The sequence below is a fragment of the Sus scrofa genome, chromosome 3 (assembly GCF_000003025.6).
Source record: "Sus scrofa isolate TJ Tabasco breed Duroc chromosome 3, Sscrofa11.1, whole genome shotgun sequence".
Lineage (NCBI taxonomy): Eukaryota > Metazoa > Chordata > Mammalia > Artiodactyla > Suidae > Sus > Sus scrofa.
This window is the reverse complement of record NC_010445.4, coordinates 1,185,388-1,199,882: the sequence shown is the minus strand read 5'-3', so window position 1 is coordinate 1,199,882 and position 14,495 is coordinate 1,185,388. Positions and strand designations below refer to the sequence as shown.

The following is a 14,495-nucleotide window of genomic DNA, read 5'->3' as shown; positions in this document are numbered from 1 at the left end:
GGCGCCAGAAAAAACAAAAAGACAAAAAATGTAAAAATAAATACATAAATGAATAAATAAAAGTTCTTCAAACAGAAAATAATTTTTTTCAAATAATTCATGACAGAAGGAGGCATGCAGCTTCAGAAAGGGAAGAACAGTAGAATAGGCGCCACGTGAAGGAAACATGCTAGACTGTCTTTCACTCCATGAGTTTTAAACATTATATTTGATTGCCCATGCAGACATTGTAAACATCATCTGGTATAGTGCTCCGTGCACGTAGAAGAAATACTTATAAAAATTATATTTTAAAAGCTGGAGGAGGATGAAGGACCTACATGGAAGTAAGGTTTCTGTAGTCCACGTAAAGTAATTCAAGGCTGATACCAGCAGACTGTGATAAGTGTTGTAATATCTGGATGTTACTACCACTTAAAACTATACAGTGAGAGGCGTTTCCGTCGTGGCGCAGTGGTTAACGAATCCGATTAGGAACCATGAGGTTGCGGGTTCGGTCCCTTCCCTTGCTCAGTGGGTTAAGGATCTGGCGTTGCCGTGAGCTATGGTGTAGGTCACAGACGCAGCTCAGATCCCATGTTGCCGTGGCTCTGGTGCAGGCCGGCGGCTACAGCTCCGATTCGACCCCTAGCCCGGGACCCTCCATATGCCGCGGGTGTGGCCCCAGAAAAGGCAAAAAGACAAAAAACAACAAAACTATACAATGAGATAGATTCAAAAACATCATAGGTTACGTGGAATTATTAAAAATAGTCAAAAAATGGTCAAAAAACCCACACGAAGGGCAAGGATTGGCACGACAAAGGGCACAAATAGAAGACAGGTAATAAAATGCCAGCCTTAAGCCCCAGCATGTCAGTGGTTATTTTACAAGGAAATTTGGTCTAAATACATCCGTTAAAAGACAGATTGTCAGAATGGATTTCTTTCAAATTGGCCGCCTTTATGTCGTCTATAGGAAACTCACTTCAAATATAACCACACAGATGGGTTGAAAGCAAAAGAATGACAAATACCGTGCGTGCAATGATTAATTTTTTAAGTCAGGCATGAATCTATCAACACGAGACAATGGAAACTTCAGAGGAAAAAATTAGGTACAAAAAGAACTCAGCAAGTTTGCAGTGAATGAGATGCACATACAAAAATCAGTCATATTTCTACCCACTAGCAGTGAACACACGGAAACTGAAATTTAAAACGCAGAACTATTTACAATTTCTAAAAAAACAAAACAAAACCCATAGGGATAAGTCTACGAAAAACATGCATGGGATTTGTATGCTGAAAAACACAAAATGCTGATGAAAAAAATTAAAGAATATTCACATAATTGGAGAGGCATAATATATTCGTGGATTGCAAGACGCAACATAGATCCTGACTGAGTTTATTTACAGGTTTATCACAATTACTACGATAAGCCCAGTAGAACGTTTTGTAGACAAGCTTATTCTTTTGGTTTGTTCGTTTGTTTGTTTGTTTTGCTTTTTAGGGCCGCACCTGCAGCATATGGAGGTTCCCAAGCTAGGGGTGGAATTGGAGCTACAGCTGCCGGCCTACACCACGGCCACAACAACACGGGATCCAAGCTGCATCTGCGACCTACACCACAGCTCATGGCAACGCCAGATCCTTCACCCACGGAGCGAGGCCAGGGATGGAACCTGCAACCTCATGGTTCCTAGTCGGATTCGTTTTGGCTGCACCACAACAGAAACTCCTAGATGAGGTTCTTCTAAAATTTGCACAAAAAGGCAAAGGAACTAGAACAGATAAAATAATTTGGGGGGAAAAAAAGAACACAGTGGGAGCAGACCGTCTCCTCACCGTTAAGATGCGCAGTTTAGCTGAGTGAAAACGGGGTGCTGTGACGGATCAGTTACACAGACTGACAGGACAGAAGCGAGAACCCAGAATGAGGCCCACCCAGCACAGCTCTGAATTTTTACAAACGGGCAAAAGCCATTCAATGAGGCGCGACAGTCTTTTCAGCAAATTCTATTAGAGCAGGTAGACATTAGACATCCATGGGCAAAAAAAAAAAAAAGCCCAAACCTAAAAACCTTTGTGACCCAAATGTCACATCTTATACAAAAGTTAATTCAAAAGAGGATGTGGGTTTAAATGTAAAAAGGAAAACTATTTATCTTCTCAAAGAAAACGCGGTGCTGGGCTGCGGGTACGGCGGATGTTACTGCGGGAGCTCGGTGGACGACTCTGGGTACTGTTTCTGCGACCCCCTAGGACTCTAGAATTATTTCAAGTTAAAAAAACAGCACAAAACCTAAAACCCGGAGTTCCTGTTCTGGCTCAGGAGAAACAAATCTAACTAGAACCCATGGGGAGGCGGGCTCGATCTCTGGCCTCGCTCAGTGGGGAAGCATCTGGCACTGCTGTGGCCGTGGTGCAGGCCGGCAGCTGCAGCTCCTATTCAACCCCCAGCCTGGGAACCTCCATATGCCGCGGGTGCGGCCCTAAAAAAAAAAAAAAAGACTCTAGAAGTCTCCAGACAGTAGACCAAAAAGACAAATGCAATGGGAGTGAGAAAAGATGCCGAGAAGGTGGCAGTGGTCCAAGGAGGACCCTCACGGTCCCCAGCGCCCGTCCCCATGTCCACGCAGGTGGGTGATCTGTGAGACCGTCTCAACCGTTGAGCAGTAAACCTCACCCCCCCCCTTTTTTTTTTTTTTTGGTCTTTTTGCCTCTTCTAGGGCCGCACCTTCAGCATATGGAAGTTCCCAGGCTAGGGGTCGAATCCGAGCTGTAGCCTCCAGCCCACGCCACAGCCACAGCAACACAGCATCCAAGCTGCATCTGCAACCTACACCACAGCTCACAGCAACGCCGGATCCTCAACCCACTAAGTGAGGACAGGAATCGAACCTGCAACCACATGGTTCCTAGTCGGATTCGATTCTGCTGTGTCACGACGGGAACACCTCCCATACCCATTCTTTTTTTTTTTTTTTTTTTTTTTTTTGTCTTTTTGCCATTTCTTTGGGCCGCTCCCACGGCATATGGATGTTCCCAGGCTAGGGGTCGAATCGGAGCTGTAGCTGCCAGCCTATGCCAGAGCCCCAGCAACGCCAGGTCTGAGCCGCTTCTGCAACCTACACCACAGCTCACGGCAACGCCGGATCCTTAACCCACTGAGCAAGGGCAGGGATCGAACCTGCAACCTCATGGTTCCTAGTCAGATTCGTCAACCACTGTGCCACGACGGGAACTCCCCCCGTACCCATTCTTACGTCCAATATATTCTAGCTATTTCCTCTCTGTCTCCCTGAGCTTTCTTCCCTACTGGATCCTGCACACATCCTGCCAGGTCTCCCGTGTCTTTGCACGGCACCCACGCCCCATCCAGGGGCTGGAGGCTCCCAAGGAAAATCTGCTATTTCAGAAAGTAAAGAGCTGCTGCTGTGCATGGAATTTCCAAGCCTGCTGCACTTACACGCAAAGCCCTGGAGGGACGGGGACCAGAATATTTGCCATGGTTATTGTGTTATCTTGGGGTGCTGAGATACAGTGTTTCCATTTTCTGCTTTATGTTCAGCTGCTTTCTAACCTTTATGTAATAAAGAGTTTCTTTTGAGATAAGGGGAAAATCAATACAAGTTCTTCTTTTATTTTATTTTATTTTTTTTAGTCTTTTTGCCTTTTCTAGGGCCACTCCCGTGGCACAGGAAGGTTCTCAGGCTAGCGGTCGAATCAGAGCTGTAGCCACCAGCCTACGCCAGAGCCACAGCAACGCGGGATCCGAGCCATGTCTGCAACCTACACCACAGCTCATAGCAATGCCAGATCCTTAACCCACGGAGCGAGGCCAGGGATCGAACCTGCAACCTCATGGTTCTTCGTCGGATTCGTTAACCACTGCGCCACGATGGGAACTCTGATACATGTTATCATTCTATAAGATGCCATCAGGGCCCCCAAGACCCACAGCCCAATTTTAATGCCCTCAATGCTTGCAAGGCAGGCCACCGGAGCCTGGCTCAGCCACTCCCTCGTCCCCCCCGCCCCAGTCCCACACGGCCCCAGCTCTGACCCCCATCGGCACCTACCTGCCCCTCAGAGTGGGGGTGGCGCTGCCTTGGTCCCTGCGGGAGGAAACCCCTGGCCCGCCCCCAACTCCCCACGCATGGTGCCAACTCCTCTTTGTCCTTTGAGGTCTCGAGGACGGGCTCCTGCGTCCGGCTCCGCCAGGGAAGGGACGGCTTCCGCCTCCTGCACCGCCAGCACCCGGTCAGCCCACGTCGGACTCAGGTCAGTGCTGCCTCTTTTCCAAAGGCCCCCAGGTGGCCCCCAGTGGCCCCTCTGCGTCTTTTCTGCCCCCTGCTCATCCCTGCACTGTCCGTGTTCCCAGTGCGTGGACTTCATCACCGGACTCTCTGCCTCCTGATTTTGTGGCCATTTGGCCAAGGTGCGAGGAAGCCCGCAGGAGCCGAGGGGCCACGGGTGGGGTGGGCGTGCGTCCCCGGCCCTCCTCTGTGCGGCCACCCGGGGCTGTGGTCCCCTGGGGGAGGCCCCTTCAGGGCCCTGGTGGGCTCTTTGCACAGCCCCTCTCCTGCAGCTGCTCCCCTCATCCAGGGGGCCAAGGGGACCCCAGGCTTGGTGGCCCTGTCTCTTGGGGCCCCTCTACCCTCTCTCTGGAAATGACCTTTGTAGGCCAACCCCCATGACTCATTCTGTTTGGGGCATCGCCTTTCCATTGGGACTGTGCCTGCTACTCCCGGGGTTGGGGGAAGGGTTGGTTGATGTCTCCAGCCTGGCTGGTATGCAGTAGGTGCTGTGTAATGGTAGGTTGGTTGATGTCTCCAGCCTGGCTGGTATGCAGTAGGCGCTGTGTAACGGTTGGTTGGTTGATGTCTCCAGCCTGGCTGGTATGCAGTAGGTGCTGTGTAACGGTTGGTTGGTTGATGTCTCCAGCCTGGCTGGTATGCAGTAGGTGCTGTGTAATGGTAGGTTGGTTGATGTCTCCGGCTTGGCTGGTATGCAGTAGGCGCTGTGTAACGGTTGGTTGGTTGATGTCTCCGGCCTGGCTGGTATGCAGTAGGTGCTGTGTAACGGTAGGTTGGTTGATGTCTCCGGCCTGGCTGGTATGCAGTAGGCGCTGTGTAACGGTTGGTTGATGTCTCTGGCGTGGCTGGTATGCAGTAGGCGCTGTGTAATGGTAGGGTGGTTGATGTCTCCAGCATGGCGGGTATGCAGTAGGCGGTCTGTTACAGTACCCGAACGCGTGCACGTGTGTGTGTGCGTGTGTGTGTGTGAGTGTGTGAGTGAGTGAGTGAGTGAGAGAGAGAGACCCGGGGGCCCCGTCTGGGTTTTCCGCTCCTCGTGCTCTGCGGTCCGCCTGGAGGCAGGCCCGGGGTTGGGGGGGGCTCGCCCACAGGTTTGGCCTCTGTTCTCCGATGGGCCCAAGTCTTTGCCCTCACGGGGTCCCTGCCGTCTGCCCCTGCGGATGGGGCCACCCGTCTACACCTGGACTTTGCGCTCAGTCGGGTGACCTACTCTGGGCCGGTGTGAGAGAACGAGGGTCCTGGGGAGCGGAGCTGGGCTTCCCGGCGCCCCCTGCCCTCCGGCCACCCCAGACCCGGGGCGGCAGAGGCTCCCGTCAGGGACAGGGATGTGACTGCGGTTGGTACATGGCGCCATCGGGACCACAGGTGGCAGATACGCCCACGGGGCCCCACGTGCCTTTCACCCTGTGGGGACCCAGGCACAGAGAGGTCATGAGCGCCCCGGCCGCCCCGTCATAGACCCCAAGGGCTGCCCTCAGGGATGCGGGCGCTGGGCCAGCCCGGGGTGGGATGGGTCTCCGCCTGGCGCCCCCAGCTCAGCTCTGAGCCCGCAAGGAGCCGCCCTCTCTCCTCGCGGTGGCTTCCGCCCTCCCTCCTCCCCGCAGTTTCCCTCTTCCAGACCCAACGCCACCCCTTCCAAGAAGCCTTCCAGGCTCTTCCCAGGCAGGAATTCCCATGTGTCCCCACAGGCCTTGTGGGCCCTGCGCCACCCTGAGCTGGGTCACCTGCCTCTGCTTCTGGTGCCCTCTGGGCATGGGAGCCTCGCCAGGGTGGGGGCAGGGTTAACAGGGCCTGATTAGTAGATGCCTAATTAGCGTGTACGCCCTAGGTGTCTTTTTTTTTTTTTTTTTTTTGCCTTTTTAGGGCCGCTCCCGCGTCATATGAAAGTTCCCAGGCTAGAGGTTTAATAGGAGCTGTAGCTGCCAGCCTACACCACAGCCACAGCAACACGGGATCCGAGCTGCGTCTGCGACCTACACCATAGCTCAGGGCAACGCCGGATCCTTAACCCACTGAGCAAGGCCAGGGATCGAACCCGCAACCTCATGGTTCCTAGTCGGATTGGTTAACCACTGCGCCACGATGGGAACTCCAGTTAGGTGTCCACTCTTGCCAACCACTATGACTGCCTTCCAGCAGGGCACAGCGACCTACAGCCCCGAGCCCGGGACTGGCCCCAGGTCAGGCAGCTGGAGCCGCCTCTGCCCGACCCCGGCTGTTCCTGGGAGGGTGGGCTTCTGGACAGGCGGGTCTTCTTGACGGCTCAGGCCCCCCACCTCCCCCTCCCTCCGTGTCCTTTTCCGGGCCCTTCCCCCCACCCCCGGGACACCTCCCTGCACAGGGCTCCTGGGGACATGGCCCTTACGCCTGGATTTTCTGGCCAGTTGCCCTGCCTCCCCAGGGCAGGCCCCCCTGTCCTGTGGCCGTTATTCTCTGATCCCCTAGAAAGAGCTAGTTTTATCTCCTCAGTGATGGGAAACAGCAGGCTGAGGAGGCCTGGCCCCACTTCTGTCCCATGGCCAGGGCTGTCACCACTTTCTGTGACCTGGGGCCTCCCCCTCTCCCTGCCCCTGCCGCCCTGGGCATGGCCTCCAGCCCATCATGTCACCTTCCTCTGGCACTGCCCTCCAAGGGGCCCCGTGGTGCAGGGTTAGAAGCAGCCCAGAGCTGGGGGAGCCGGGGGAGCCCTGGGCCTGGCCGGTCAAGTTGAGACGGTCTGCTTTGGAGGGGCTCGGTTGAGAGGGGTCGTGCAGAGGCCCCGTACGCAGGACCTTAGGGGGGGTCCCCTGGGTGCAGAGGCCAGGACCAGGCGGACCAGCCCGGAGGAGGTAGACTAGCTGTGGCCCAGCGCTGCGTGGTCACTGGCCTGAGTCCGAGCTGAGTCCTGGAGGGACCACCAGCTCCTGAGTGTAAAAGATACCTAAGGTGAAGCAGCTACAGAGCAAAGGGGTGAGTGGCCTGTCAGGAGGGGTATGTAAGGAGGTGCTGCTAACCCCAGGGTGCCTCCAGTCTCCACCCGTTTCTCCCTCCCTCCCAGGAGCCCTGCTGAGTCAGGCAGAGGCCGGATCCTTGCCCAGCAACCCACCAGGTCCCGAGCACCAGCTTCCACCCTGCTCGCTCAGAGCGTCTCTCAGGGTCCCTGTCACCTCCCGGCTGCAGCTCCGGCCCTGCTCCTGCCTCTGTCATATTTGGACTGGGAGTGGGTTTGCCCTGCATGGGGGAGGGGGGGCGAGCACCCACCCCGGCCAGGCGGAGCGGCTTGGAAGAGTCGGCGTGTCTGGCAGGAGGGCAAGCCCCGCGGCCATTGTTGAGGGGTGGGGTCACCCCTTCCCTGCAGGCCCTCACCTCGGAGCAGGCGTGTCTCCAGGCCCCCAGTGTGCTGGCAGGTGCACACAAGGCCCAGACATGGCGTCGCTCCCTGAAAGCCCTGCTGTGGTTACTGAGGCCTTGGCAGCAAGAGGCACTGGAGCTAGACACCAAGTGGGACTTCCTGTGGGCTGCGGGTTGAGGGCCAGACTTTCTGCAGATTTTCAACTGGTGCTGTGCACACGTGCCTGCAAACCACTGGCACTGAATGTGAGGCCACACCAGGATGGTGGGGGGGCAGGAACGCCACCTGCGGAGGGGACAGCAGGGCCGAGGGGCTGGTTCGGGGGCCCAGCATTCCAAGCAGCCTGTCGTATCTGGGTCTCAGCACGTTCTTTCTGGCTGGAGCTCCATGCACGGGCGGCCCCTCCGACCCGCCCTTCGTCCTCTGGAGCTCACCTCACTCACAAGCAGAACCCACCCCCCACACTCACCCACGAGCTCCCGGGTCTGTGCAGAAACGCTGGGCACACACCAGCCACCCGTGCCCACCTCCCTGGGCTCCCTCCTGCCCTGTCCACACCGCCTCTCACAGCCACTGGACATTCTCCAACCCAGCGCGGGCTGCCCACCTCTCCCACGGGTGTTGCCGAGCGCCCCCGCCCAGGGCGACGTCCGTTCCCCCAGGAAGACACCGCCTGTAACCCCAGCCCACCCCTAAAGCAGACGTTACCCCCCCACCACATTGTCCCTAAATCCCGGAGTAAAAACTCAGTACAAACAAGTATTGGAATACTTTTTCTTTGCAGAATTTTTTTTTTAGTAGACAGTCTTTTTTTCTTTCTCGTTTTACAGCAAACATTGCAAATATAGAAATATTTGTCTATACAATAGGACGACAACGGTGTACAGAGGGGCGGGTGGAGCACACACCCCCAGCCCGCGCCCCGTCCGGCCATCCACACAGGCACAGCCCTCCCCCTCGAGTCCCGCAGGCCGCTCGGCTGCTCTGCCCCTCTTGGGGGGCCCCCCGAGGTGGCAGCGAAGAGACGGACAGAGTCCACAGGAAACCACGGACGGAGACGATCAGGAGAGGAGGTCAGGTGGCCGCGGGGGCCGCGCTCCCCACGTCCGGTGTTTCACGGCTTAAGAGAACTTTACTTTTATGATATTTTTTTAAAAAGGAAGAAAATAATGAGCGAAAGAGAAGAAAAGAAAGAAGAGGTAATGAAAAAAAATCCCCTCCCCCACCCCCCATCCCTAAGACACAGTTTTCCGAAGTCCCTTTGTGTGTGTGTGTGTGTGTGTGTGTGTGTGTGTACACGCACAGTGTGTGTGTGTGGACAGGCCGCTCACGCCGGTGAGAATGTCTCAGGGCAGGTACACGCGGCCGGGGCTCACGTCCCGCTGTCCTGCCAGCGCCCCCTCCCCACGTGGTCTGCAAAGCCCCAAGGCTCTGGGAGGTGCTACAGTGTGTGTCTGTGTGTGTCTCTCTGTGTGTGTGTTCTCTGTGAGTCTCTGGGTTACAAAGAGCTGCAGTGGGTCTCGGGTCCTTTTTGGTCCGGTGGGCACAGCGCGCGCCGGGAGGGCGTGGGGGCCGGGCGCGGGCGCCGGGCGCCTGGCCGCGGGGCTCAGGACTTGTGCTGGGCCGACACGCCCTTCCAGTAGTCCAGGATGTCGTGCAGATCCTCGTCTTTGGCGAACTGAACCTTTTTGCGCAGCGCGTGCCCGGCCGCCACGAACTCCCCGTCGTCGTCCCTGTGCCGCCGGCGGCTGAGTCTCAGGCGCTCCCAGATGCTCTGGGAGGGCCTGCAGGGGTGCTCGGGGCTGGAGGAGTAGCTCAGGTTGTGGTACTGCGGGGACAGCTGCGAGTAGGCCAGGTCGCGGGGGCGCGGCCGCGTCAGCGGCTCCAGGATGGACGCCTTGCGGCCGCCCAGGCCCTCGGGGGGCGGGCGCGCGGGGGACGTGGGCGGCTCGGCGGGGTGGGAGCCGGGGTACGAGTGCCGGTGCTCGCCGTACTGGCGGCTCTTCTCGGCCTCGGCCCGCAGCACGGCGGCCGCGGGCGTCACAGTGAGGATGGCGTCGGTGGCGGGGGAGGTCTTCTCGATGTACTTGGCCTCGGCGGCCGCGGCCTTGTGCACCGCGGCGGCGGCGGCGGTCTCGGCGCGGTAGGGCCGTGGGCTGCGCGCGGAGCCGCTGGACGACGTGCTGGCGCGCGGGGCCCCGGGCGCGGCCTCCACGCTGTGGTGCCGCTGCAGCCCGTGGCCGAAGCTGTCCTTGTACACGGGCGACAGGAAGCCGTGCTTGCCGGCCAGCGGCTCGGACAGCACCACCAGCGGCGGCTCGGCCGCGGCCACGGCCCCGGACTTGCCGCCCTGGAAGGAGGTGGCCTCGGACTTGAGGGCGTCGATGCAGCTGTTGATGATCTGGTTGACCTTGTCCACCTCCCTGGCGATGGTGGAGATCTCGGCCACGGAGCTCTGGCTGCCGGGGCCCGGCCGGCCCCGCTCGCAGTCCCGGCGCTCGGCCGGCTCGCCCGTGCGCACCTCCATGTAGTGGCCCTTGCCGGCCTTGGGCGTCTCGCCGCTCTCCACCAGCGTGTACTGCTCCACCTCACCCGCGGCCGCCGGCAGGTACGGCACGCGGGTCACGGCCTCGGGGCCTAGCAGCGGGCCCTGGGAGAGCGGGGCCAGGCCGGGCGCCTCCACCCCGGGCCCGTACTTGAGCTCCAGGAGGGTCTTCTGGAGGCCACCGGCCGCGGCCGCCGCGGCCGCCTTCTTGTGCTGCTCCTCCTGGCGCCGGCGGCGGCGCAGGCAGTAGTAGACGGCGCCCAGCACCAGCACCATGCCGAAGAGGCAGCCCAGGATGGTCATGATGTAGTGGGTGGCCGTGGAGGGGCTGGGCACGGGGCCCGGCGGGCTGGGCGGCTTGGGCAGGCAGATGGTGAGGCAGGTGTGGTTGTGGTGCAGGCCGGAGCTGGTGGAGACCACGCAGTACGTGTAGTTGGTGAGCGCGTAGAGGTTGGTCAGGCGGATCTCCTCCTGGGCCCGGGTCAGCCTGGACACGGTGGACGACTTGCTGTTGTTGAAGTGCTCCAGCGTGTACATGCGGTTGAACGGGCTGGGCAGCTGGACCGTGAGGGTGGCCGAGTCCTGCGTCAGCTGCTTGACCTTGATGAGCGGCCGCGCCTCGGCCTGCGTGGCCAGCGTGGGCAGGGCCACCAGCGGCGTGGTGCCGTCGCCGGAGAAGCACTCGTCGTCGGCGCAGGGGGCCTCGCTGGGCTCGGAGGGCGGCGGCGGCGGGGGTGGCGGCGGCGGGGCGCGGCCGGGCGGTGCCGGGCGCGTCTCGGCCGCGTAGGAGCCGTCGGTGCACACGGACTGCAGCTTGCTGAGGATGCTGCGCTGGCCGTGGCGGCCCTGGCCCAGGAGGAAGTAGCCAGCGTAGAGCGGCGGCGACTCGCACTGCATGCGGTCGTAGGCGTGCGTGGCGTTGGTGAAGGCGGCCAGCCAGCGCAGGAAGCCCAGCAGCTCGCAGGAGCAGTAGAAGGGGTTGCTGTACAGCTCACACACCGAGAGCCTGGCCAGGCCGGCGAAGGTGGCGCTGTGCAGCCGCTGGATGCGGTTCATGGACAGGTCCACGTTGACGATGTTGGGGCACTCCCAGAAGGCGCTGGGCGTGACCACCTCGATGAGGTTGGCCTGCAGGTACAGGTACTCCAGCTTGCTCAGGCCGCGCAGCACGCCCTCCGTCAGGTTGCGCAGCCGGTTGTAGCCCAGCTGCAGCACCTGCAGGTTGAACTGGCCGGAGAAGGCGCCGTCCTCGATGTAGCCGATCTCGTTCTTGGTGAGGTTGAGGTACGTGAGGTTGCCGAAGCGGCTCAGCGCCGCGTACTGCACGCTGCGGATGCGGTTCTCGTTCAGCCGCAGGTCCACGATGGTGCTGTTGATCTGCTGCGGGATGGCCTCGTACGGCGGCTGGTTCTGGCTGCAGATGGCCAGCCACACAAAGCCCTTGTCGCCCTCGATCAGCCAGCAGTCGCCGCGGGCCAGCCCGCCCGCGTGCAGCAGGGCGGCCGCCGCCACGCACACCCACAGCGCACCCCACCGGCGCCCGGCCATTGAGACCAGCCCCGCGGGAGCCCCCGCTCAGCCTGCCCGGGGGGACGGGGTCGGGGGCAGGGGGGGGCGCTGGGCGGCAGCAGCCCCTGAAGGGACAGAGGGGCGGGAGGAGGGGGCGTCGGCGCTCTCAGGGGTGTCCTGTCCCAAACCGCATGGCCGCACCGTGCGGGGGCTGCGGGAGCGCCTCGCTCACAGCCAGCGGCCTCTCGCCGTCCACCTGCGTCCTGCCGGGACCGCGGCCTCCCTCCCCATCGGCCTCGGTGTGCGCCAGCTCCAGCCGGTCCTGCTGCAAGACAAAAGGGGAGCCGGTGGTCAGGAGGTGCTGTGGCCAAGTGCGACCCCGCAGGCGCCCCGACAAGGTGCCCGGTGTGACGCGGGGGCGCCCCGCAAGGAGGGAGGCTGTGGACGGGCTCAGCTGGAGACCAAGACCGCCAGGCTCATCTCTGGGACTTCAGGCGGGGGCACAGGTGACTCTGCCTCCGTTTCCTCCTCTCCAGAGGAAGTGCGGCCCCAGAACCTCAAGCACCAGGAGCCCGGCCTGGCGCCACCTCACTGGTGACCCCATTTGTCCTGAGGCCCAGGAACTGAGACTAAAGTCACTGAAGCGACACGTGACAGGGCTCCTGTGACAGGTACCGGCTGCTCTGCCTCCTCAAGACCTGGGCGGCCACCTGCAGGGGGCGCGCTGAGCCCCAGTCCGCTGAGGACCACGGAGTATCCCTCCGCGCTCCCCGCTCCCCTCCCTCCCGCTCCGCTCCAGCCAGAACCGGACAGGATGGGACAGGACGGTGGCGTGGCCGCTCTGGCCCCCTTCTCCCCGAAGGAGCCACCTGGATGGTCTCTGCAGCTCTCCATCTGGCTCTGGGGCCCCGGAGCGGGGGCTGCTGGTGGGGGGGTTCCCGGTAGATGAGGCCTGCAAAGAAAGAGGCTCCCCGCCTCCTCCTCAGGCGCAGATAAAGACGCCCCTGCGGGCCTGGGAGGCCCCGCCCCCTCCCATCTCTGCCGGCCCTGCCCCCACGCCACCTCCCTGGTGGGACCCTGGGACCTGACAGCGAGCACCGTGCTTGGGGCCCCTCCACCCCCACCAGCCCCCGCGTTTCTCCTGGGCAGGCTGCCCCCTGCCTCCCGGGCCAGGTTCTAACTGCCACCCTAAGGGCGGCTCCCAGGTGGCCAGGGTGTGGGGTCGGCGGGGAGGGGGGGGGGAACGTGTCTGGATGCTGGCGCTGCAAGCCTGCCCGCCCGTGTGCGGGACTCGCCCGTCGGCCCGGGTGTCTCTCCTGCAGGACAGGCGACGGGGTGTGGGGGGGCTTGTTACCGTCTGGATTTACAGCCGGCCTCGGGAAGCGCTCCGTGGCCTGGCAGGCAGCCCGCCGAGTGTATTTCACCGATACTGACAGTTTGCAAGGAGTCTGCACTGAGGCGGTTTAAATGAGGAGAAAAACATAACGACGGGCGGTGGATTCCCCCCCCTTTGGAAACTTCATCAGGAACAGTTTTGACTTAGTTCCTGGGGAAGAGCCTGTCATTTGAAGGAGGGAGGGAGAGGCCCCTCGGAGCGGGTGGTGGGAGAGGTCCCGGCAGCGTCTGCCCAGGGCTTGGCCCAGAGTTGCTGTGTGACACCAGCAGCGCACAGGGCCTCTCTGGGCCCCAACGGAACTGGCTCCAGGAGGCAGGCTGGGGTCGCCCTCCCCAAAAGAGGAAGCCTGCGGGGGTCCCTGCACCGTCCACCTTCGACCGAAATCTCCAACCCCACAGGGAGGACTGAGCTCTGGGCCACCCGCACGTTGCAGGGCCTGCTGGGCTGTGCAGGGCCCCCCTCGCGCCGTGCGCCTGCCCCATCCAGCCAGCGGACCGGACACCCCGTGCCAACGCTGGCTGGTACGTCACCCATGCGCCCCAGAGGCCAAGTGCACCCCAGGCAAAGTCCGGGCGGGGGAGGCCCTGGTCAGAGGCTGGCGCAGGCCTCCCGGCCTCAGAGTGCACGAGCAGCAGGCCGCCAGGAAGCGCAGCCCCTCAGCAAGACTCATCGTAATCACCTTTAATCTCTTGCTCAAAATAACCCAAAGTCAAGTTAAGGAGGATTACAGGGCCTGAAGGACCCTTGTCACAGGCAGGTGCAGGCAGGGGGAGGGGCCGGCCTCAGGACAACCCAGCCTCTCCCTGCCCCACTCCCAGGGCACCTGGGCAGCAGGTGGCCCCAGAGCCACCGCTGGGCTGGCCCAGGGCCACGGGGCACCCAGGGAGCCGCGTGCACGGGGGGCCAGGTGGGGTGTGCACAGGGCGAGGGCGTGTTCCCCACACGCGTGTGCGTGGTGTGTGCCTCCTGATGCACTGAGGGTGTGCGGGCACCTGATCCCCCCCCCCGTTACCACCACAGCCCCTCCGGGGGTGACTGTCTAGGAGTCCCTGCTCTGCCTCAGCACCCTGTGGGTGACAAGTGCTTCTGGGGACCCCCCTGGCCTCCCCTGTGCACCTCCACCCTGGAGCCTCCGCCGTCAGGCCAGCCTGCATGCTGTGCTGGCCCTGAGAACTGGTCGGTCCCCACACTGGGGCTCCCACTGGGCCGACCTGGCACCCTGCTCTCACTTTGGTGCTTCGCACCTGCCCCAGAGCCCGGCTGAGCAGGAGCCAGGCCTCGGGGATGGCGACAGGGGCCTCCCCACCACCCGGGCAGCATCTGCTAGGAGTGGGGCATCCCCCTGCTCGTGGCTCCCCCTCCCCAGAAAGAAATGCCTCTGCTTCTCCGATACCCACCTGACCTCGGCCC

General features: G+C 61.1%; 2 protein-coding genes across 8 annotated transcripts in view; one reads left to right on the top strand and one right to left on the bottom strand.

Annotated features, from left to right (window-relative positions):
• Positions 1 to 8,890, top strand: part of LOC110259831 (killer cell lectin-like receptor subfamily G member 2) — a 42,856-nt gene extending 33,966 nt beyond the window's left edge. Inside the window, exons 3-4 of one of the 3 annotated variants that reach the window (XM_021085974.1) lie at positions 4,174 to 4,269; positions 8,505 to 8,890. In XM_021085974.1, coding sequence (XP_020941633.1) covers positions 4,174 to 4,269; positions 8,505 to 8,760 — 352 coding nt within the window. In that variant the 3' untranslated portion in view covers positions 8,761 to 8,890. Of the gene's footprint in view, positions 1 to 4,173; positions 4,270 to 7,341 lie in introns of all 3 variants that reach the window. The other 2 variants (XM_021085972.1, XM_021085973.1) reach the window with 2 other exon arrangements.
• Positions 8,407 to 14,495, bottom strand: part of ELFN1 (extracellular leucine rich repeat and fibronectin type III domain containing 1) — a 74,934-nt gene continuing 68,845 nt past the window's right edge. For 4 of the 5 annotated variants that reach the window (XM_021085970.1, XM_021085968.1, XM_021085967.1 and 1 more), the window contains one exon: positions 8,407 to 12,014. In XM_021085970.1, coding sequence (XP_020941629.1) covers positions 9,242 to 11,728 — 2,487 coding nt within the window. In that variant the 5' untranslated portion in view covers positions 11,729 to 12,014 and the 3' untranslated portion in view covers positions 8,407 to 9,241. The remainder of the gene's footprint in view (positions 12,015 to 14,495) is intronic. The other variant, XM_021085969.1, reaches the window with a different exon arrangement.